General features: G+C 65.0%; 4 protein-coding genes across 5 annotated transcripts; 2 read left to right on the top strand and 2 right to left on the bottom strand.

The window, feature by feature from the left end:
* Positions 1 to 990: 990 nt before the first annotated feature.
* LOC138687209 (sulfotransferase 2B1-like) lies at positions 991 to 3,772 on the bottom strand. The gene is made up of 6 exons (XM_069793247.1): positions 3,434 to 3,772; positions 2,268 to 2,476; positions 1,979 to 2,105; positions 1,805 to 1,899; positions 1,552 to 1,732; positions 991 to 1,459 (listed from the first exon to the last, which is right to left on the bottom strand). The coding sequence occupies exons 1-6, from the start codon at positions 3,684 to 3,686 to the stop codon at positions 1,344 to 1,346; spliced, it is 981 nt and encodes a 326-aa protein (XP_069649348.1). The 5' UTR covers positions 3,687 to 3,772; the 3' UTR covers positions 991 to 1,343.
* A 583-nt stretch (positions 3,773 to 4,355) lies between these two features.
* DPEP1 (dipeptidase 1) lies at positions 4,356 to 8,765 on the top strand. Its single transcript, XM_069793246.1, has 11 exons — positions 4,356 to 4,476; positions 4,921 to 5,080; positions 6,024 to 6,156; positions 6,306 to 6,438; positions 6,529 to 6,679; positions 6,811 to 6,880; positions 7,089 to 7,265; positions 7,356 to 7,440; positions 7,522 to 7,597; positions 7,773 to 7,908; positions 8,127 to 8,765. Exons 2-11 carry the CDS (start codon positions 4,962 to 4,964, stop codon positions 8,295 to 8,297), a joined length of 1,251 nt encoding a protein of 416 aa, XP_069649347.1. The 5' UTR covers positions 4,356 to 4,476; positions 4,921 to 4,961; the 3' UTR covers positions 8,298 to 8,765.
* A 797-nt stretch (positions 8,766 to 9,562) lies between these two features.
* On the bottom strand, positions 9,563 to 15,335 carry CHMP1A (charged multivesicular body protein 1A). Its single transcript, XM_069793245.1, has 7 exons — positions 15,221 to 15,335; positions 15,008 to 15,027; positions 14,424 to 14,501; positions 13,905 to 14,051; positions 13,264 to 13,392; positions 12,547 to 12,734; positions 9,563 to 11,759 (listed from the first exon to the last, which is right to left on the bottom strand). The coding sequence occupies exons 1-7, from the start codon at positions 15,225 to 15,227 to the stop codon at positions 11,738 to 11,740; spliced, it is 591 nt and encodes a 196-aa protein (XP_069649346.1). The 5' UTR covers positions 15,228 to 15,335; the 3' UTR covers positions 9,563 to 11,737.
* Positions 15,250 to 19,554, top strand: CDK10 (cyclin dependent kinase 10). Of its 2 annotated transcripts, none has more exons than XM_069793244.1 (13): positions 15,250 to 15,273; positions 16,261 to 16,333; positions 16,567 to 16,638; positions 16,747 to 16,849; positions 17,002 to 17,083; positions 17,489 to 17,556; positions 17,902 to 17,954; positions 18,078 to 18,147; positions 18,280 to 18,339; positions 18,466 to 18,589; positions 18,664 to 18,803; positions 18,965 to 19,017; positions 19,091 to 19,554. In XM_069793244.1, exons 3-13 carry the CDS (start codon positions 16,620 to 16,622, stop codon positions 19,192 to 19,194), a joined length of 876 nt encoding a protein of 291 aa, XP_069649345.1. In that variant the 5' UTR covers positions 15,250 to 15,273; positions 16,261 to 16,333; positions 16,567 to 16,619; the 3' UTR covers positions 19,195 to 19,554. The 2 variants fall into 2 exon arrangements, with proteins under 2 accessions (XP_069649345.1, XP_069649343.1); XM_069793242.1 differs by lacking the exon at positions 15,250 to 15,273 and adding an exon at positions 15,508 to 15,661.
* The last annotated feature ends 199 nt before the right edge of the window (positions 19,555 to 19,753 follow it).

Raw genomic sequence — 19,753 nt, 5'->3', positions numbered from 1 at the left:
GCAGGATAATAGACGTCGCCATAGAAACCCGGCGCCTGACGAGGCTGCGGCGGCAGCCGGCCCTCGGCGCGGGCAGGGGTCTGCCCCAGCACCCCCATCTGTGGGGCTGGCTGGGTGGGTGCCCCACCGGTGGGTGCAGGGGGACCCCACGGGGCTGGGGGGTCCTGGTGTCACCCAGCCAGGCTGCACCCGCCGGCGGTGCAGCAGGGCCAGGGAGTGGCGGCAGGGCTCGGTTGGGCGCTGTTGAGGGGTGCTGTTCGTGCCAGGGCTGAGCCCTCTCCCCCACCACACCCCGGCACTGTGCCACACTGTCCTGGTGGAGGCCGGTTAATTAAGCCAGCGGTTAATTATTGGTGGTGCCTGTGCTTCCCAAGCGGCTTGATGCAGCAATTCTTCGGAGAGTGGCAGGACAGGGGCTGGGGGTGCTGCTCGCCTGGGGCACCCCAGGATGCTGGGGGGGGGGGGCCAGGGTGGGGCAAGCCCCTGGGTGCAAACACCCCAGGAGGGGAGATGGGCATGGGGGGGCATCCAGCCAGGCTGGTCAGGGCACCGCAGCACCCCCCAAAGCATCATGAGGGGTGCACCGGGTCAGGGCGGGGGGCATTGGGGTGCAGGGGGCATCGGGGGGCGGGGGACAGAGGGTATCTGGAGGGCGTTGCAGACGATGCAGTGGGGTAGGGATGGGGGGGCCCTGGGAGGACGGCAGGGGCCTGGCAGCCCTGGGTGCTGCTGAAGGAGCCAGCGCTGTGGCGCGAGCTCCGCTGGCAAACACCGGCACCGTGCAGCTGTGCCGTGACCCCGCCGCGGGGCCTGGCAGCCCGCCACGGCCTCCTGTGCTGCCCACCCGGCCATTGCCCCCAAACACAGATAAGGTCCCCGGGAATGGGTCCCCACCCCGATCCGGCCCCCGATAATGCCGAGTGTTTCCCACCGCTGGCGCCGTCAGCACGCCGCTTCCCGTCCCACGCCCGTGAGAACACGCTGCCTGGCTGCAAACAGCAATAAATATTTATTTCTGCAGGGCGGGCTGGGCGGAAAGGGGGGTCACGGCCATGTGCCCCCACCCCAGGGGAAGGAAGGCCATGAGGATGCCTGCAATGTGTTACCGGAAAAGTCCCCTTGTCCCCTGGGGCGGGGGGATTGTCATGCAGCCGGCATGTGTGTCCCCCCAAACCCCAGCCCCACTGCAGCCCCAACCCCCGGGGTGATGCACAGGGGTGTAAAAGTTGCACCCCATGCAGGGTGCCCCCCCCGCAGTGGGGCTCGGCAGGCGGGGGGGGGGGTCAGTTGCATTGTGCAATGGCAGAGCCGAGTGCCACCGGCCCCCCCGGCTCCTCGGACCCTCAAGCCATGGGCCAGCGCGCGGGCAGCTCCAAGTCGCCCATCTCCTCCTGGTAGAGGCGGTTGAAGAGGGCGTTTTGCAGGGGGGAGAAGTGGTCGCGCCAATCCCCCACCACGCCTGCGGGACGGAGGGGACGGGGTGACAGGGAGGCTGCAGCCGGGGCCAGCACCCCCCCCGCATCCCCCCGCACCCCGTGTCCCCCCCATCACCTTTCCTCATGAAGCATCCCTGGCTGTGGTCCATGATCTCGGTGGGAATGAGGGAGTAGTTGACCATGGCGTTGTCCCGCATGGTGGCGAAGCTGCAGTGCTGCTCCAGGGCTCCCAGCGTCTCCGGTCCCAGCGGGCAGCCCAGGAAGGCGCTGAGCCGCTGCGCCGTGCCGCGCAGGTCCTGCGCCGGAGGGGACGGTCAGCCCCGGGGCAGCCGGTGGGGACGGGGACGGGGACACGCACCGGCGCTCACCTGGTGGAGCTCCTCGTAGGTGACGTAGAAGATGTCCAGGAGCTGCCGCTGGGCCAGCCAGCCCTTGACGTGGTCAAACCAGGAGCCGTAGTGCACTGGGGGGGGGACATGGGGGGGTGACGGAGGGGCCCCGTGGCCGAGTCCCGGGAGCCCAGGGACCCCCCCAGCCCTTACCTGTGCCCTCGAGGAACCGTGTGAGGAAGGTGTCGAAGGAGCCGGGGTCAGGCAGGAACTTGGCCAGGCGGTGGAAGTGGTAGAAGGAGACAGCGACATCCTTGGGGTTCCTAGCCACGTAGATCACCTGGGGGGGGGGGGGTGGCATCAGCCCCACGGCCGGGGGGGGAATTCCGCTCTGCCCCGCTCAGAAAGCCCCCGGCAATCACCCTGGCTGCGGGAAGCCCCATGGGCACAAGATACCCCTGTGGGGAACCCCCAGACCATCCCGGCCCCCCCCCGCCCTCACCTTGGCCTTGCTCTGCTGCAGGGCAGGGGCCAGGACGCGGGCAGGCAGGTGGGTGGTGATGAGCCGGCGGGCGGCCGTATCCTGCAATGCCTCCCTGAAGTAGATCTGCTCCAGCCACGGTGCCCGCTCCCAGTTGGGGATGGTTTTGGCCGGCAGGACGTCCCCGCGGCTGAACAGCAGCGTCAGGATCTCCTGCATCCAGGTGGTGCCTGGGGAAGCGGGCGTCAGGGCAGCGCCAGCCCTGCGCCGGGCACCACGTGGCACGGCATGGCACGGCACGGCATGGCATGGCAAAGTGTGGCAGGGCAAAGCGTGGAATGGCATGGCATGGCTCACCACGGCGCACCATGGCATGGCGTGGCACAGCGTGGAATGGCAAAGCGTGGAACGGCACAGCACGGCTCACCGTGGCACACCATGGCATGGCGTGGCACGGCATGGCACAGCTTGCCATGGCATGGTGTTTCTCAGCACAGAAGGGCAGAGCATGGCATGGCGTGGTACAACGCAGCGCTGTATGGCATGGCGTAGCTCAGCACCGCATGGCACAGTACCCCATGGCACAGCGTGGCACAGCACAGCAGGGCACAGCGCAGCACAGCGTGCCATCGTACGGCACAGGGTGGCGCGGCACAGATCGGCACAGCTCAGCATGGCGTGGCGTGGATTGGCACTGCAGAGCATGGCACGGGGCAGCAGCTGGCCTGGCAGTGCCGTCTGGGACCCCCAGAGCCCCCACCAGTCAGTCACACCAGTCCGGGGTTGGGGACAGGATGGGGCTGGGGAGGGTGTGGGGGCAGCTGCCCCCCACCCACAGTGCCGGGCTTCTGGGGGGGTGGGAGCCGATGGCTGGGGCCGGGGGTCCCCTGCGCTGTGCCCAGAGGGGCCGGTGGCCACCGGGCTGCGGGGGCCGGGGGGGGGACCCTGCGCGGGAAAGAGCTGGCCCCGAGTCCAACCCCCTCCCAGCCACGCAGGCAGCTCCCGGTCCTGCCGGCAAGCCAAGGGCCGCGTGGTAGAGCCTGCCCGTGCCCCCCCACCCCTCCAGCCTGGGGGTCCCCGGTCCCACCGACACCCCCTGCCCCCCAGTCCCTTCCCCGTCCCCCAACCCTGGCCAGCACCCTCCTCGCCCCCCCCCCCACCTGCCCCCTCGCCCCACCGACCCTCACCTGATTTGGGGTAGGTGGCGATGACCACGTCGGTGGGACGGAAGGGGAAGGTGACGGCGAAGCCGAGGGACTCCTGGGTGTGGAGGTGGCCGGGCAGGGAGATGCCGGCAAAGGTCTCGGTCACCTCCATCCGATCCATGGCCCGGCCACTGCGAGGGACGCGCTGGCGACCGGTCTTAAATAGCTGCAAAAGAGGAAGGCGTCCCGGCGGGCGGGAGGCTGGGCCCCCCTGGCACATTCCTGCTGGGGCCATCGCCGGGAGAGCGCTGCTGCGGGGCAGGGGGGCTGCGGGATAGCCCCGGGCTGGGGACACCCGTGGGACAGGACGGGATGGGACGGGGGTCCCGCACAGCCAGACCCACTGCCACAGCCAGGAGAGCCGGGGGGGCGGGCAGGGGCACCCCGCTTGCCTAGTGGTGGGAAGGGTGCTGGGACCCTCGCCGGCCACGGCAGCCCGTGGTGACCCTGGGGGTGCCAGCCCGCGTGCCCCACAGCTGGGCTCCCCACAGCCGGCACTGTGCCGGAGGAAGGGATTCACATCCCAGCACACCCTGGGACGAGGAGCAGGGCTGGCTCTCTGCACGTGGCTCTGTGCCATTCCCAGCAGCCTCACGATGCTTCTTGCCGCTCACGACACCGCGGCCACCGCCGGCCCCTGCGCAGGAGCCAGCTGGGGTCCCCCCGCACCGTGGGCGCTGGGCCACAGGACCAGCGGGTGCCTCAGTTTCCCCACACACGATGCTGCATCAGGACCGCGGGACAGGGGCGGGGGGAACCCGGCACCCATGCGGCACCGTCAGCAATCCCACGCCGGGGTCGCGCCGCTCCGGCTGCTGCCCCCCAGCCCTTCTTCCACGGCGAGACGGCTTCGCCACAAAGCCACAGGGTGCACTGGCACTCGGCCACTCCCCAGCGCCCGACGCCATGTCAGGGGGTGGCTCTGGGGTGGCCGGAGCCCGTCCCAGCCCCGCCGTCGGCACGCAAGCCGGAAAACATTTCCCAGGCGTTGCAGGCAGCAGCTGCCCGAGCATCCCAGGACCGGGGTGAGTGAGGGACAGGGGTGCTGGGCCCTGGCCATCGGCAGCGGGGATGCCGGCGATGCCAGCATCCAGCCAGGGGTGCCGGCGGGTGCCAGCGCTTGGCCGGGGGTGCCGGCGGGTGCCAGCGCTGGGGAGGCCAAAGCGGGGATGGGACCGGCGCTTTCCCAGCAAAAAAAAATCTGGGCTGCATTAGAGGGGCTGGGACTGTCACCGCAGCTATGCGGAGAGGCCCCAGTGCAGCCCTGCCACCCGGGGCCGGGCTGGGGGAGGCCGCCGCCATGCCGTCCCGGTACCCGGGCACCACCACGGCCAGGGCACAGGGCACGCAGGGTGGGGTTACGGCTGCGGCTCCTGGTTATTTATTTACGACGGGAGGGGACGGACGGTGAGCCGGGGCAGCTGTCCCGGTGCGTGTGCTCAGAAGGCTCACGGCGGCGGCGGCGGCAGGTCGCCCCGGCTCGTCCCTCAGCGGCACCGAGTGGGTGAAGATGCCGGGCGGCAGCGTGCTGGCGCTGGCGCTGGTGCTGTGCCTGCTCCTGCCCTGCACCGGGCAGCATCACCGGGAAGAGGCCGAGCGCATCATGACGACCACGCCAGTCATTGATGGGTGAGCAAAGGTTGCATGGCACCGCCGTCGTGCCTGCCACCGCCGTCGTGCCTGCCTGGCTGGCTGCTGCGGCAGGGCTGTGGCTCTCGGCACCCTGAGAAAAAACCCTGGCCAGAAAACCCCACTGGGGACAGCCCTCTCCTTGCTGGGGGGGATCCCCGTGCCAGGCCCCCCGGGGCTGTGCGGCCGAGGGGATCCCCAGTGGTGCAGCCCAGCCGGGAGCGGGCAGGGTGCCGGGAAGCCGGGGGCGAGTTTGCCCCAGGGGAAGTCCCTACTTGGGGCAAACGGGTCCACGGGGTTGTGTCCTAAGGGATGTTCCCAGTCTTGTGCCGGGATCCTCAGGGGGCTTGGGTCCTCCGCGGGCGTCCCCCGTGGCACCAGCCCTGTGCCGTGGCAGTGGAAAGGGGCGCGGAGCAGGGAGAGCCAGAGGATGTGGGGACCGGTGACAGAGGAGGGGAGAAGTGGGAGCCCGCCCGTGTGTCTGGCTCCCAGCACTTCCCCAGCGATACCGCTGGGTGCGGGACACCATGTGGCCATGATGTTCCTACATCCCCGCAGTGGTGACGGTGATGTCCCTGTCATAGGGATGCCAGGCTGGCTCCCCCGGGTGTGAGCGCTGAGTGGGGATGGTGGGTGGAAGGGTGCACAGAAGGGTCCCCAGCCTCCCTCCGGCTCCCTGCTGGCCGGCAAAAGGGGGTCCCATGTGGGGTTGTCCCCTGGGAGTGACCTGTCCCCAGCTCCCGGATGGAGCCGCTTGGGTGGCTTTTGGCAGAGGGCACAGATGGGTGGGCAGATGGACCGGTGGGTGGGTGGATGGATGGATGGAATGCTGGCCAGATGAGTGGGGAATGGGTGGGCAGACAGGGAGATGGGCAGGCTGGCTGGACAGACGGAAGGAGAGGCGACCAGACAGCCCCTCACTCCTGCTCCTTCCCCTGCCCAGGCACAACGACCTGCCCTGGCAGCTCCTCAAGAAGTTCAACAACCAGCTGGGGCTGCCAGAAGCCAACCTCATGCTGCTGAACGGCACCCACACCAACATCCCCAAACTGCACAGAGGGCACGTGGGCGGGCAGGTGGGATGGCGAGGCGGTCAGGGGCACCGGGGGGCACCAGGATGGGCAGGGGCACCAGGGAGGGCACCGGGGTGGGCAGGGGTACCAGGGCAGGCGGCAGCAGGCACAGGGCCGGGCTCCCGGTGCTCACCGAGTGCCGTCACGGGCAGTTCTGGTCGGTGTACGTACCCTGCGACACGCAGAACAAGGACACGGTGAAGCGCACGCTGGAGCAGATCGACGTAGTGCACCGCATGTGTGAGCTCTACCCCGAGACCTTCGCCTGCGTCGTCGACAGCGCCGGTGAGCGGGCACGGGGACGGGATGCCAGTGCCCCGGGGGATGCGGGTGCCCCGGTGCCTACCCCAGCTGATGTCCCCCACCCTCCCGCAGGCATCCAGCAGGCTTTCCAGAGCAAGAAGGTGGCCAGTCTCATCGGGGTGGAGGGCGGCCACTCCATCGACAGCAGCCTGGGCGTCCTGCGCACCTTCTACCGTCTGGGCGTCCGCTACATGACCCTCACCCACAGCTGCAACACCCCTTGGTAGCAGCCCCCGGTGGGGGACAGGGATGGGGTGACAGGGGCAGCATCAGCGGGGGGGGGGACACAGGTCGTGTGGCCGAGCAGGGGCATGTGGCTGGGGGTCCGCCCTGATGCTCTCCCCCGTTCCGCAGGGCTGACAACTGGCTGGTGGACACCGGGGACGAGCCGCCCCTGCACCACGGCCTCTCGCCCTTCGGGAAGGTGAGTGGGGACAGCGTCGGCAGCCGTGCCTGGGAGCAGCAGCTGGGGACGGACGGACGTGGGGCTGGCACCCACCAGCCCCATGCTGGCTTATTAAGCCAAGCAGCGGGTGCACAGTGTGTCCCCCCTCCATGCAGGTCTGCCACGGCCCCTCGTGCACCCCTCACTGGCCCCAGCTCTGTTCCCATCCCCGTCCCTGTCCCCGCAGACAGTGCTGGAGGAGATGAACCGCCTGGGCATGATCGTGGACCTGGCCCACGTCTCGGTGGAGACGATGAAGGTTGTGCTCAGCCTCTCCAAAGCCCCCGTCATCTTCAGCCACTCGTCCGCCTACAGCCTCTGCCCGCACCGCCGCAACGTGCCCGATGACGTGCTAAGGATGGTGGTGAGCGCCGGGGCACGGCCACGGACAGGGAGGGGTGGGCCGGCGGTGGCGGGGAGGGGGCCGCAAGACTCAGGGCCACCTTTCCCCCAGGCCTCCACGGGCAGCCTGGTGATGATCAACTTCTACAACGAGTACGTGACGTGCAGTGACATGGCCACGCTGGCCGACGTCGCAGGTGAGGCGGATGCCCGGGTGGGTGGGGGGGTGGCAGTGTCCCCCCACCGCCCCACTCACCCCAGCCCCTCCGTACCCGCAGACCATATGGACCACGTGAAGAAAGTGGCCGGTGCCCAGTCCGTCGGCTTCGGCGGGGACTACGACGGCGTCACAAGGTAAAGAGGGTGACAGGCACGCTGATGGGACCGGACAGCACGTCCCCAGCTGTGGGGACTTGCCGTGGCGGTGGGGGTCTCGCCCGTGCCCTGCACAGGCGGCTGGGGGTGCCATAGGTGGGTGCCGCCGGTCTCGGCTGCCCCCGGCACGGCTGCGAGCTGCGGGTTGGCGCAGGCTCCCCACCGGCCTGGAGGACGTCTCCACGTACCCCGCGCTGGTGGCCGAGCTGCTGGCAAGGAACTGGACGGAGGCAGAGGTGAGGGCGGCCCTGGCTGAAAACCTGCTCCGGGTCTTCAGGAAGGTGGAGGAGGTGAGCAGGGCACGGGGAGGTACGGGGCACGGGAACGGCAGAGACAAGCGGGACATCGGGACGTATGGCACTTGGGGATGTACGGGGACATGGGGTAGCACAGGGGCACGCAGGGCAGGGGATGAAGGGGGGCACGGGGACGTGCGACGTGACAGGAGGCTGTGTGGGGCACGGGGACTGCCCCTCGCTGCGGGAGCCCACCCCGTCCCCCATCGCAGGTGAAGAGGACCCTGCAAGGGACGGCTGCCCACGAGAAGCCCATCGCCTTCGAGGAGCTGGAGGGGACGTGCAGGACCCGCTACGGGTACACCAATGGTGCCGGCACAGCCTGGCTCCCGCCGGGAGCCCTGGCGCTGGCGCTGGCCCTGCTCCACTCTCTGCTCTCCTAACACCCGGCATCGGCTCCCACCGCAGCCCCAGCACCGTGCCCGGCAGGATACCGGCAGCTGGCCCGCTGGCAGCCGGGCTGGGCCCAACCCTCCCACCCCTCCCCGCCTGCACGCCAGCCCCGCGAGCAAAATAAAGCCGTGCTTCCAGCACCGCCGGCAGCACGTGTCCGTGCCGGGACCCTGCGAGGACTGCCAGCCCCAGCCCCGTTGCCCTGCTCTTGGCTGAAGGCGATGAGCCACCCCGGCACGTCACTGGCCACGCCGGCACCCTGCCGGCCACTGCGGCTGCGTGCCCCTGGCTCCGGCAGAGCAGAGGCGTAGGGGACTGGTGGGCACCCAGCCCAGGGCACTGGGAAGCTGTCACCGCACCGGGAGTGACACATCGCTGCAACACACGGCCAGGGTGGCTGTAGGCCTGCCTCCGCAGGATGCTTACATTAATCATTAGCTAATTAATTGGCTACTCAATTATCTTCTTAGCAATTTCCTCTCACATTTGGGAACAGCCTGTCTTTGGAGCGGAGGCGGCTTTGGGCACCGGGAAAACAGGCAGGAGAAGGAGAGCCATCTTCCTGTGGCATTCGCAAATTGGCGAAGGCACAGGGTCCTGTCTGCCAGCCCGGCACGGGGAAGGGATGTGCCCGGTCCCCACCAGGATGGCAACCACAGCGGGCCACAGCCACCTTCCCCGGTGGTGAAGCTGCTGTTGGTGGGTGCCAAGGGCAGGACTGGGGTGGAAAGCACCAGGGCTCCTTCCATGGGGTTACGAGCCAGGGATCTCCCCCTCGGGGAGCCCAGCCTTCTCCCCACAAGGGCCAGGGTACAGTGTGGAGAAGAGCACAGGGAGCCTGGCAGCCTGAAAACCACGCTGGGGAAAAGGAGCTCGACTCAAGCCGGCGAGCTGGTGTCAGCTGCGCCGGGGCCATGACAGCACCTGCTCAGCCCTGTTTCCCCCCCAGCTTGGCTACACGAAGGGATCTGGTCCCTGCAGGGGTGGCACAGGGGACTCGTCAGGACCCCTTCCCCTCCGGCACCCCCAGAGATGGTGACCCCAGCGCGGAGAGCAAGAGAGTGGGCAAGAGGAGGCAGGGAGGCTGCGGGAGCAAGACCCCTTCCTCCTCCTCACCTCAGCCCCATCCAAGGCAGCCCCTCAGCACCAGGTCCTCTGTCCCAGGCAGGGGACGGGGCACGGCCATCACGCTGTGCCACAGGCAGAGGGGACCACGGACCCCCTCTTCGCCTCAGAGCCCCCAGACACACCACAATGGATGTTCAGGGATTGTTTATTTAAAATAGCAGAAGGTAATCAACAGGGGTTTGAGAAGAAGAAAAAGAAAAGGCAAATGAGACAAGCTTTAAAAAACACACAAATGAAACCACAGAGAAACATCACATTGAAAAAAGGAGCATTTCCAGGGGCAGGGGCTCCCAGGGTACCCCCCAGCCCCATCGGTGGCACCCATGCATGGCACCCACTCCAGGGTGTGTGCACAAGTCTCCAGGGGGGATTCTGCTTTCTGCCCAGCCCATGGTGAAGTGGCACAAGATCCAACGCTCCAACATGCACAAATGACTTCATAGCCCAAAGCCACCTCCTCCTCCTCCTCAGCCACCACCCCGCACCCCCACGGCTGCACGCATCGGGGAAGAAGGCTCTGTCGGTCACTAGACACACGCTGCCAAGGCCACTGAACTCAGAAGAAATAATGAAAACAATGAAAAGTGTTTGCGTTGCAAGTGCTGTGGAGATGGCCCCTGGCCCGCAGCAAGTCCTGCCCCACGTCCACACAGACAGGCTGGGTGCCCTGGGTGGTGCGCAGCAGCCTGGAAACATCAGCCAGTGCTGGGAGTGGGTAGGAGCTGCCTCCCGCTCTCCCCCACGCTTCCCTTCCGCCCTCTCAGCACAGCCCAAAGCAGCAGCTGTGCATGCCTGCCTTAGAATTCCCTTGAAAAGCGATGAATCAGAGCTGCCCCGCTGCAGCGGGACCAGCTGCCCGCTCCTGGCTACATGAAGCACAGCTCAGCATCGCCAGACCTGGCAGCTGCATGGCCCTCATTTACAGCCTGTGGTTAAAGTTCCTCCTCGTGAGAGCCAAAGGAAACTAACATTTCCTTCCCGGCAAGCTTCCCATCAATCCAGCACCTCGGTGGTGCCTGGGAGTCGCAGAGGACAAGGGGCACAGAAGACTTCAGCCCCAGGGGAAGGCTCCGAACGCTGAGCAGCCGCGTTTCCCCGCGAGCAGCAAGAGGAGAGGGGACGCAGGAAGCAGCCCCCTCTCATCCAGCCAGGTTACACGCTCTGCGAGCAGCAGCACGGAGCAGATATGGCAAGGTGGGGACAGCGGAAAGGAAACCGGCAGCAGATATCCAGGGGACAAGCCACAGCCAGTGCAGGGAGACACGCTCTCAGGATGGTTTAGCATTTACTGTCACACCCATCCAGCTGGGGGACATCTGGGGACAAGGCTGTGGCCACCACAGCTGCGAGCCTGGGAGTGGAAGCCACTGCAATCCGCTCCCAGCTGCTGGACAAGAGGCAGGGACTGATCCACATGGGAGGTCAGGGCCTGCATAACCATTTCCAGACCACAGCAGCTGGAGATGGGGAACACGTGGATTTATACACACACACACATGGGCTTGCGCAGGGCAGGACGAGCGTTTCAAAGGTCACTTTGTGGTACAGTGCTCCAGGGAGGTTTGGCCAGGCAGGACAAGGAGCTAGCGATCAGCAAGGTGAAGTCTGCAAGGAGGACTCCCAGCTACAGCTAGGGAAGGTCACTGTGAGGGAAGAGATGCCACAGCGTAACCTCCCCTTCCTGCAAGGCACTAACCTTCCCAGAAACACCACAGCCGGGAAAACAGCCCTTCCCAAACCGCTGCCTGTGGGGATCTCCCTGCTCCTTGTAAACAGCTCCTTGATGCGGGCCCTGAGGAAAACACAGCCCGCAGCTAGGAGACCCAGTCTAAAACAGGTAACAGAACTGTGCTACACACAGAGGAGAGTCAGGCAAGCAGCACCCCAAAAGACACCGCAACCCGCCTCCAGAAGGATTCCTTTCATGTTAAATCAGGAGTGGGACGTTGCATCGTGAGACGCTGCCAGAAACCAGCAGCGATTCTCAAATGAAACAAACCCTAAAATCAGAACCAGCAAAGTGTTCCTCAAGCCCAGAAAGAGGCCGTCTCTGCTCAGAAAGCCCCTGCCAGGACCACTGCCTGCTCTGGGAAAAGTCGTCACCGTCACACCCTAAAAGAAGAGTCTAAATGCAGGCAGGCAGGGCTGGGGACGTGCTGCTGGAGGAGGGGACAGCCAACTCCGCCTGGCCGCTGGGTCAGAGCAAGGACGTAGCGGAGGTGGGGAAGGAGTCCCGGGCCCCTCCACCCCACATGCCACACCACCAGTGCGGGACAGCAGTCCGCAGGGGCGACAGGAGACCTTAATTCCGCAAGGCAGCCAACCTGGAAGGGAGAGCACAAGAGGGAACTGACGTGAGAGCAGCAGGAAACAGCCGTGACTCAGAAGGACCCTTCAGCCAGCCGTGTGCAAGGAACGTCTCTGCCGAGAAACCTCCCTCCTGGGGCAGAGGTGCAAGAAATCCCGCCCTGGAGCACACGGCCACAGCTGCCTGGGGTTAACTTGGGAGCATCTGTCAGCAACGCAGGTGGGGTACTGCAGAGAAGGGGCTTCTGGCTTCTCTTCTGGGTGCCTCGCCCCTGCAGCCCGCCTGAACCCTCTCCCAGGGCTGTCCCCAGCTCCCAGAGCAGCACACCGCAGCCTGGGGGCTGTCCCCAGATGGATCCCGGTGGTGGCTGCATGGGGAACAGCAGGGAGGGACCAGGGAGAGGAAACCCATCAGCTTCTCCTGGGGCAGTTCCAGGGAGACAGCCTGTTCCCGGAGCTGTTTGAAGGTCAGCGCCAAGCATTCCCAGAGCAACAGCAGCTGCGTGAGGGCGAACACAGAGCAGGGGGAAACTGTTCTGCATCTCATCGACAAGAGCTCGCTGCTGAGTGCCAGAAGCCACCCCCATCCTCAGGCCCAAAGTGGTCCCACAGCCCCGAACAGCCACCTGGCCTGCCTGCGCAGGGTACCAAGGGGACTGCTGGGCTTTGGCTTGCCTGAGCATGAGAGAGGGGGCTCAGCACCCACTTAGCCTGCCGTGACAGGCTAACTCATTCCCTTCATAGTGGTGAGGGATCCCTGGGAAGGATTCAAACACAAGGCAAAGGACCCAGGAGAAAACAAACCTCCGCGACAGCTGGTCTTCCTGGCTGCGGACCGAGCTCTCCCCCACTGCTGAAGCCCCCTCGGGGAGCTGGTTGAGCTGGTCCATAATCTCCAGGCCGTTCTCCTCTGCGATCTGGACGATGAGGCTGTCCACCTGCTCCTGCGGCGTGGTCAACGTGGTAGCGGAGCTCATGGAGTCCTCCATGACCTGCGACAGAGACAACCTGTCACCCTACCCTGCAGGCAAAGCCGCTCGGCCCAGCCCGGTCCAGCCCGGTTTCTTCTCCCAAAGAACCGGCTGCAGATCCCACATTGCCACCAGCCCCCTCAGCCACAACAGCCTCAAACCTGACCGCAGGGCTACAGCGGAGGGCAGCAAGGTCTGGTTCTGCCAAAGACCCCCTCTGAGTAATGGCTAGCTATGACACGGGGACAGCCACCCTCCCTCTTCTCCCCGTCTGCCACGCTCGCCTCTTTGCACGGCAAACTCCTTCCCCGTCAGGCAGCAGAGACACGTCTTCCCCAACGTCTCTCATATCCCTCAAACGCAGAGGACAGAGCTGTGTGAACAGCTCGGGGGGTTTCCCACACCGGAGGCTGGAGTCCCCGAGGGGAACAGAGCACTGCTGCGGAAGCCCGATTTACAGCTGGGACCTGGCTCTCTCCCAGGAGGCAGCGTGTTACAGTTCACAGAGAAGCCCACCGTCCCGGACCCCTCCAAGGCCACTGGCACTTACCGACGTATGAACGTCCAAATTCTGAACCTGCTGCTCAAATTTATCCATCACCGCAGACACCTTCTGCAGGTCCATGGAGCTCAGAGCCTTGTCCAAAGCCTTAGTTACCTGGGCCATGTTTTTCGTCACCTGCAAGAGGAGATTGCTGCACAGCCGCTCCCCAAAAGCAAAGTACATCACTGCTGAGAGTAAAACCCAGGTCAATGAGAGAGAAGCCAGTATTCCTGATGCCCACAGCAGTGCTATGAGGCAGGACGGGCTCTGCCTGACTGCAGCCTTCTCCAGCCACGTACAGTCACTGAAGACCTCAGGCAGCCCTCCTGGCGGGACGGGTCCCAGCCCACCACCCTCACACAGGCCACGAGGCAAGAGGCTCCAGGCACGAGCCTCTCCCTCTGTGCAGCCACCAATTAAGGATTTAATCCGAGCCCCTGACGAGGCAGTGAGGCTGTCCCAGATGGGCTCTTCAGAGGCTGAACCTGACTGAGAGGGTCTGAGCTAACTATGAGGTTTAGTGGGATCTTTTTCGGGGACAGGAAAGTCCAAGGTGGTTCAAGGCAGCGAGAGGGGAAGAGCCAATGTTCGCTCTCTGCGGGGCACAGACCCGTCTCAAAGCCACATGCCCACGCTGAGGCTCTTACCCCCTTCATCGTCACTGCTGTCTGGACCTTGGAGGCCACCGCATCCACCCGGGAAGACATGCGGAGCCAGTTAAGCCCCTCGTTCTTCTTACGGATAGCATTCTCTGCGTAGACACGAGCGCACTCCACGTTTTTCTGCTGAAGGGCCTGGAAGGGCAAAGGGCAACCACTTGCACAGAGAATCCACTACAGATTTATAAACAAGCGCAATCTGTTTCTGCCTGACAGGTTTCCAGCAGGAAGCGCCTCTCCTGTGACCCTCAAAACGCTGAGCACGCCCTTGAACGGGAACGAAATCCCTCTCAGCATCGCAGGGGCGCACCACATCCATCCGGCAGATCCAAGAGCCGAGGGTGGGACTCAAAAGACTTGGGAGGCCAAGCTGACGGACGCAGCGAGGCCTGAGGCGAGGGGAAACCTGCCCTTTACCCCAGTCCCTTTACGGGAGGCAAGTGCTGAGGGCTGGCAGAGCCAAGCTGTCCCAGCACCTCCGCACACGCAGGGCGAGCTCCCGCCCACCTTTTTGACTTTGGCTTGCTCGGCCTTGGAGTCTTTCTCGGCTTTTTTGGCGAGCTTCTCCAGCTGCTTCGCTGTGAACTGCAGAGAAAACAACGGGTTAGCACCAGGATACGGCAGCAACAGAACCGGGAACGTGGGGCGAGCAGAGCCCCAGCCGCCCCCCACACCCAGCAATACCGGCCGGGGGAGATGGACCCCCCCCCCCCCTCCAAGGACCCCCAGAGCATACGGTAAACCGGGAAGTCAATTTTCAGCGCTTCCGAGAAACGAAGCGCCGGGAATAGCCCGGGAACGGCGGCCCCGGAGGACAAACCCGGCTAAAAGGCTCCCTCTTCCCGCAGCCGCCGGTATCGGCGGGGCTCCCGAGGCACCCCTGCGCCTCCTGGAAGGCGGATCTCTGCAGGTCAGAGCTTCTTTCTATTACGGAGCCGCAGGGAGAAAAAGCCCCGGCGAGGTGTGAGTCAGCGAGCGGAACGTTCCCCGGGCACCTCCCGGAGAGGTGGTGACCGTCACCGGTCCTCCGGGACCGGCCACCGGAACGGCGATACGTGACGGGAGACGGAGGACCCCGCCGCTATCCTCACCTTCAGCTGGAAGAGCGTGTCTGGAAGGGAAGGAGAGCACAACCTCAGGGATGGCGCACCGGGGACAACGCCGGGGCCGGGACCGGAGGCCGGGGGGGAACCGGGGCCGGGGCAGGCCCCCAGGTGCCCCCGCCCAGCAGAACAAGCTCCACCCCCCAAAAAAAAAACCAACACGACGTGCCAGAAGCCCGTTTACCGTCCGCCCGCCCTTACCGTCCATCCTGCCCCACCGCCGCTTCCGGGTTCTGCCACCGCCCGCTTCCGGGGTGCGCGCGCCGAGTACTCGCGAGAGCGCCGCCGGGCGGCGAGGTCACGTGGGCGGGGCGGGAGCGAAGAGGGGGCGGGAGCGAAGAGGGGGCGGGGTCACGGGGGGGCGGGGCCATACAGGTATAAAACCCTCCCAGGGCGCTTGCTATAGGGCCCGAACCGTGTCTAGCAACCGTTGCTAGGGGGCAGTGCTGAGGAGGGAGGCGGGGGTCTGCGGGGAGGAGGTGATACGGCGCATGCGTAGCGGGCGGGGCGAGTGCGTGGTGTCACGACGCATGCGCGGGGCCGGTTATGGCGGAGGGGGGTTCTGCTGAGGGGGAGCTGGAGCCGCTGCGGTTGCGGCGGCTGCGGGGCGAGGGCTTCTTCGAGGTGCCGGCGGCCGACCGGGTGAGGGGTTGGGGCCGTGTGGGTGAGCGAGCGGAGCGGGGTCCCAGCCCTGCTGGAGGTGTCTGGGTGGAGAGGGAGGCGGAGAGGGTCCTAGAGGCCTGCAGGCCCCTGGGTTGTGGGTGGGCCTGGGGCCTGCTGGGGGGGGTGGGTGGTCGGTTGTCCTGGGCCCGTAGCCACGCAGGTTCCCCCCCCCCCTTGCTGGGGTGGGCTGGGAAGGGAGCTGGACAGCCTGCGGTGCCTGCACATCTGGCTGGGAGCAGCTTGTGAGGGGGACAGGGGGGTCCTCAGTGGGGGCTTAGTGGGAGGGGGGAGGTGACAGGGAGGGCGTGCTGGCACAGGGCTGGAGGCAGGAGGGGGCAGAGAAGCCGACTCTGTCCCAGCCACTGGCTGAGCTGGTGTGCCTGCGGTGTTTCTGAAATGCTGGTTTGCTCTGTGAGCACCAGAGCAGCACCGTGGTCTGCCTGGTGAGAGGTAAGGGTGTAGCAGCTTCAGGCCTTGGGCTGTCAGTGAGGTCCTGCTTCCCTGGGAAGGTTGGTGAGCAACCTCCGAGGGCTGCCCCAGAGAGCACTCTCACCTGTGATGTGGCTCTGTTGTTCCAGCTGGGAAGATGCCGGAGTGTGAAGGAATTCGAGAAGCTGAATCGGATTGGAGAGGGCACCTATGGCATAGTGTGTAAGTGCGGTGCTGGCTGCTCTCTCCGGGCCTGGGGTAGAGCCAGTTCCTGGGTGGGCTGCAGCTATCTGCCCACATCCTGACAGTGGGAGCATATTGGGCTGGAGCTGGGGGGTGCTGTCAGGGGAACCAAGGCTGAGAGGAGGCTCATCAGTACAGGGGTCCTGCTTGCTCACGATAGAACCAGTGTTTGTCTTTTGGCGCTGAGCACGCGGCCTGTGCTGCTTTTCCAGACCGGGCCCGGGACACCCTGACGGATGAGACCGTGGCATTGAAGAAGGTGCGGATGGACAATGAGAAAGATGGTAATGGAGGAGTGGGTGAGCTGTAGTAGGGGCAGCTCCTTGGGCGGGCAGGAGCATCCCTGGCTGCTGCTCGAGGCAGTCGCGCAGCTCAGCTGTTGCTCTCTGCAGGAATGCCCATCAGCAGCCTGCGGGAGATCACGCTGCTCCTGCAGCTTCGGCACCCCAACATCGTGGAGCTGAAGGAGGTGGTTGTAGGGAACCATCTGGAGAGGTGAGGTTCCCCTCTTCATCCTGCCCTCTCTGCCTTTCAGACCCTTCTCGGTGCCCTGAGCTGCCTCTCACAGCACAGACCTGTGCTGTGAGTGCTGGGACACAGGAGAGGTGTCCCGGGGGAGGCTCCTGACTATGTCTTATCTATGACAGTATTTTCCTGGTGATGGGCTACTGTGAGCAGGACTTAGCCAGCCTTCTTGAGAACATGCAGACGCCTTTTTCAGAGGCTCAGGTAAAGGTTGGGCCTGAGAGGGTGCTGCCATTCCAGCCAAAACACAGTGGGCACTGGTGTGGACTCCCTGGACCTTGTGCTGGGCTTCAGCAGGGCTGGGGAGCACTAGGTGAGCTGGGATTCCTGGGCCATGTGGGGAGCCTGGGCTTTGCTGGCTCTCACAGAATGCTCCAGGGACTTTCTAGGCTGGGTTTTGGGCTGGAGCAAACTGGTGGTGAAACAGTGGGGAGAAAATGTACCCCTAGACAGCCTATTAGCTGCTCTGGGAGGACGTGGGGACCAACACACTGCAGAGCAGTGACAGATGTGGCAGACCACAGGGCACCTGAGTGGGTTTAACCCCTGGGGGCTTGCCTGGCTGGAGCTGCTCTTACAGGGGGTGTTGCTCCTGTCCTCTATCTCCAGGTGAAGTGCATCATCCTGCAAGTTCTCAAGGGCCTGCAGTACCTTCATGAGAACTACATTATCCACAGGTGGGAGCAATGGGATGGACATGGGGTGGGGGGGAAAGGGGATGTGGGGAGAAGGGGCTGATGGGAGGGAGCTGGCTGATCCTTGAACTGTGGTGTGATTTTTCACCTTCCACACCTGTGTCCTGTGAGCAAGGAGCACGGTGTAGAGTAGCTGTGGGCAAATCTGTGGCTCTGTGTGGGAGTACTGGTGGGGCAAGGAGGCCACTGAATGATGAGATTCGCTTCTCCTCATGATGGCTCAGCCCTGGGGCTTTGTAGCTGCCTGTGAGCCCTGGGGAAGCATGGGTATGGGGGAAGCTGTGCCTGAAGGACAGTGCTGACCAGCTGCTCTCTGTTTCCTGACAGGGATCTGAAGGTGTCCAACCTGCTCATGACTGACAAAGGCTGCGTGAAGATAGGTGAGCCCCTGGCAGCTGCCAGTTTGGCTTCTGCCATGGATGTGCCCACAGCTCTCCCTCCGCTCCGTGACACAGTTGGAGCGAGGAGCTTGTCTCTCTCTTGATCTCGAGTCTCTGTTGCAGCTGATTTTGGATTGGCACGCACCTATGGGATGCCGCCAAAGCCGATGACCCCCAAAGTCGTCACGCTCTGGTGAGTGGCCAGCGCCCGGGGCTGAGCTGCGCTGGCTCAGGGTGATGCGGGTGAGTCCTTGTAGTGCGGTGGGGGCTTCCTTAGCGCTGGCTCTGCCATGGTCCCCTTGAGACAGTGCTGTCCCCTGCACAGGTACCGAGCACCCGAGCTGCTGTTGGGGATGACAACCCAGACCACCAGCATCGACATGTGGTAAGGGGAGAGCAGGAGGGGGCTGAGGCTGGCCAGGCAGGGGCCTGGGAGGGGGGCTGCAAAGCCGCGGCAGGGGGGTGGTCAGTGGACGGGCTTCTTCTGCCCTGTATGTCCTTTGCTCTGCAGGGCTGTGGGCTGCATCCTTGCTGAGCTGCTGGCCCACAAGCCGCTGCTGCCGGGCACCTCTGAGATCCACCAGATCGACCTCATTGTGCAGCTCCTGGGGACGCCCAATGAAAACATATGGCCGGTGAGAGCGGTCCCCTGCTACCTGCCTGCCCTGCCTGCTCTCCCTGCCTCTGCCTCACACTCCAACCCCCTCAGGGTTTCTCCAAGCTGCCCCTGGTGAGTCAGTACACCCTGCGGAAGCAGCCCTACAACAACCTCAAGCACAAGTTCCCCTGGCTCTCGGAGGCTGGGCTGCGGCTGCTCAACTTCCTCTTCATGTACGATCCCAAGAAGCGGTAAGAGCTGTCAGCAGCTCTGCATGGGCAGAGCAGGGGAGAAAAACTGCCGGTGGATGGGGCTGCCAGTGTCATGCTGCCCCTGTGGCAGGGCTGTCCCCAGAGCTGTGGGCAGGTCAGCGCCTTTGGGGGGTGCCTGCCATGTCCCCTCATCCCCACAGGGCGACAGCGAAAGACTGCCTGGAGAGCTCCTACTTCAAGGAGAAACCCCTCCGTGAGTAAACCCCCCTCCACGGGGCAGGGCTGGGGTGCTCTGGGCCCCGCTGACCCCTGTTTTTGCCCTGCAGCCTGCGAGCCGGAGCTCATGCCCACCTTCCCCCACCACCGCAACAAGCGAGCAGCTGCTGCCAGCACAGGGACGGAGACCCAGGCGAAGCGTGGCAAGCCCTGAGCACTGGCCCGCGGTAGGAGGCATGGCGCACGCCAGCCAGGACTGTTTGCCTTGGTGGAACAGCATCGTGGTGGGCTCCATCCCTTCCCGGGATTGAATTCCCTTCCCCGCACTGGTACAGAGACAGCCTGGCTGTGGCAGGGGACCGATGTGACCCAACCCGCCCTGGGCAGGCTCCAGGCTGGGGCTGGGTGAATGCAGCACTGGGGGCAGGAGAGATGGGGCCCTGGGCCCCCCGGGGCTCAGCAGGGAGAAGCTGGGGTGCTGGTGGGGCCAGCCCTGCCCCCAGGGGGGTCCTTGGCCAGTGCTGGCTGTGTGGGGTAACCCCAACTTTGCTGTTAATAAAAGCACCTGCCAGCAGCAGTGGTGCAGAGTGAATCACTTTGTTCCTTGGTTCCAGCTGGGCTAGAAGCTGTGGCCCTGCTCTGCTTCCCCTGTGCTGCATGTCCAGCCCCAGGGTCTGAGCATGCCCCTAAGCTCTGCCTCCCTTAAACAGAGCGCGGCCCCGCTCTCCTGGGAGGCAAGAGCTACTCCCGCAGGGTGATGTAGCAGCAGGTAG

The sequence above is a fragment of the Haliaeetus albicilla genome, chromosome 10, assembly GCF_947461875.1.
Source record: "Haliaeetus albicilla chromosome 10, bHalAlb1.1, whole genome shotgun sequence".
In the NCBI taxonomy this organism is placed as follows: Eukaryota; Metazoa; Chordata; class Aves; order Accipitriformes; family Accipitridae; genus Haliaeetus; species Haliaeetus albicilla.
This window is presented reverse-complemented; position numbering and strand designations above follow the sequence as displayed.

Coding starts and splice junctions, on each gene's coding strand:
- LOC138687209 (XM_069793247.1), bottom strand. CDS start 3,686: ATGGCCCCAGCAGGAATGTGCCAGGGGGGCCCAGCCTCCCGCCCGCCG. Junction 1,733..1,804: donor CCTACGAGGAGCTCCACCAG/GTGAGCGCCGGT, acceptor CCTCCGGCGCAG/GACCTGCGCGGCACGGCGCA. Junction 1,460..1,551: donor GGGATGCTTCATGAGGAAAG/GTGATGGGGGGG, acceptor TCCGTCCCGCAG/GCGTGGTGGGGGATTGGCGC.
- DPEP1 (XM_069793246.1), top strand. CDS start 4,962: ATGCCGGGCGGCAGCGTGCTGGCGCTGGCGCTGGTGCTGTGCCTGCTC. Junction 6,680..6,810: donor CACAGCTGCAACACCCCTTG/GTAGCAGCCCCC, acceptor CCCGTTCCGCAG/GGCTGACAACTGGCTGGTGG. Junction 7,441..7,521: donor CACGCTGGCCGACGTCGCAG/GTGAGGCGGATG, acceptor CCGTACCCGCAG/ACCATATGGACCACGTGAAG.
- CHMP1A (XM_069793245.1), bottom strand. Junction 14,502..15,007: donor ACACGCTCTTCCAGCTGAAG/GTGAGGATAGCG, acceptor TTTTCTCTGCAG/TTCACAGCGAAGCAGCTGGA. Junction 13,393..13,904: donor CAGCAGTGACGATGAAGGGG/GTAAGAGCCTCA, acceptor CTCCTCTTGCAG/GTGACGAAAAACATGGCCCA.
- CDK10 (XM_069793242.1), top strand. CDS start 15,566: ATGGCGGAGGGGGGTTCTGCTGAGGGGGAGCTGGAGCCGCTGCGGTTG. Junction 18,148..18,279: donor CCCAAAGTCGTCACGCTCTG/GTGAGTGGCCAG, acceptor TCCCCTGCACAG/GTACCGAGCACCCGAGCTGC. Junction 18,804..18,964: donor ATGTACGATCCCAAGAAGCG/GTAAGAGCTGTC, acceptor TCATCCCCACAG/GGCGACAGCGAAAGACTGCC.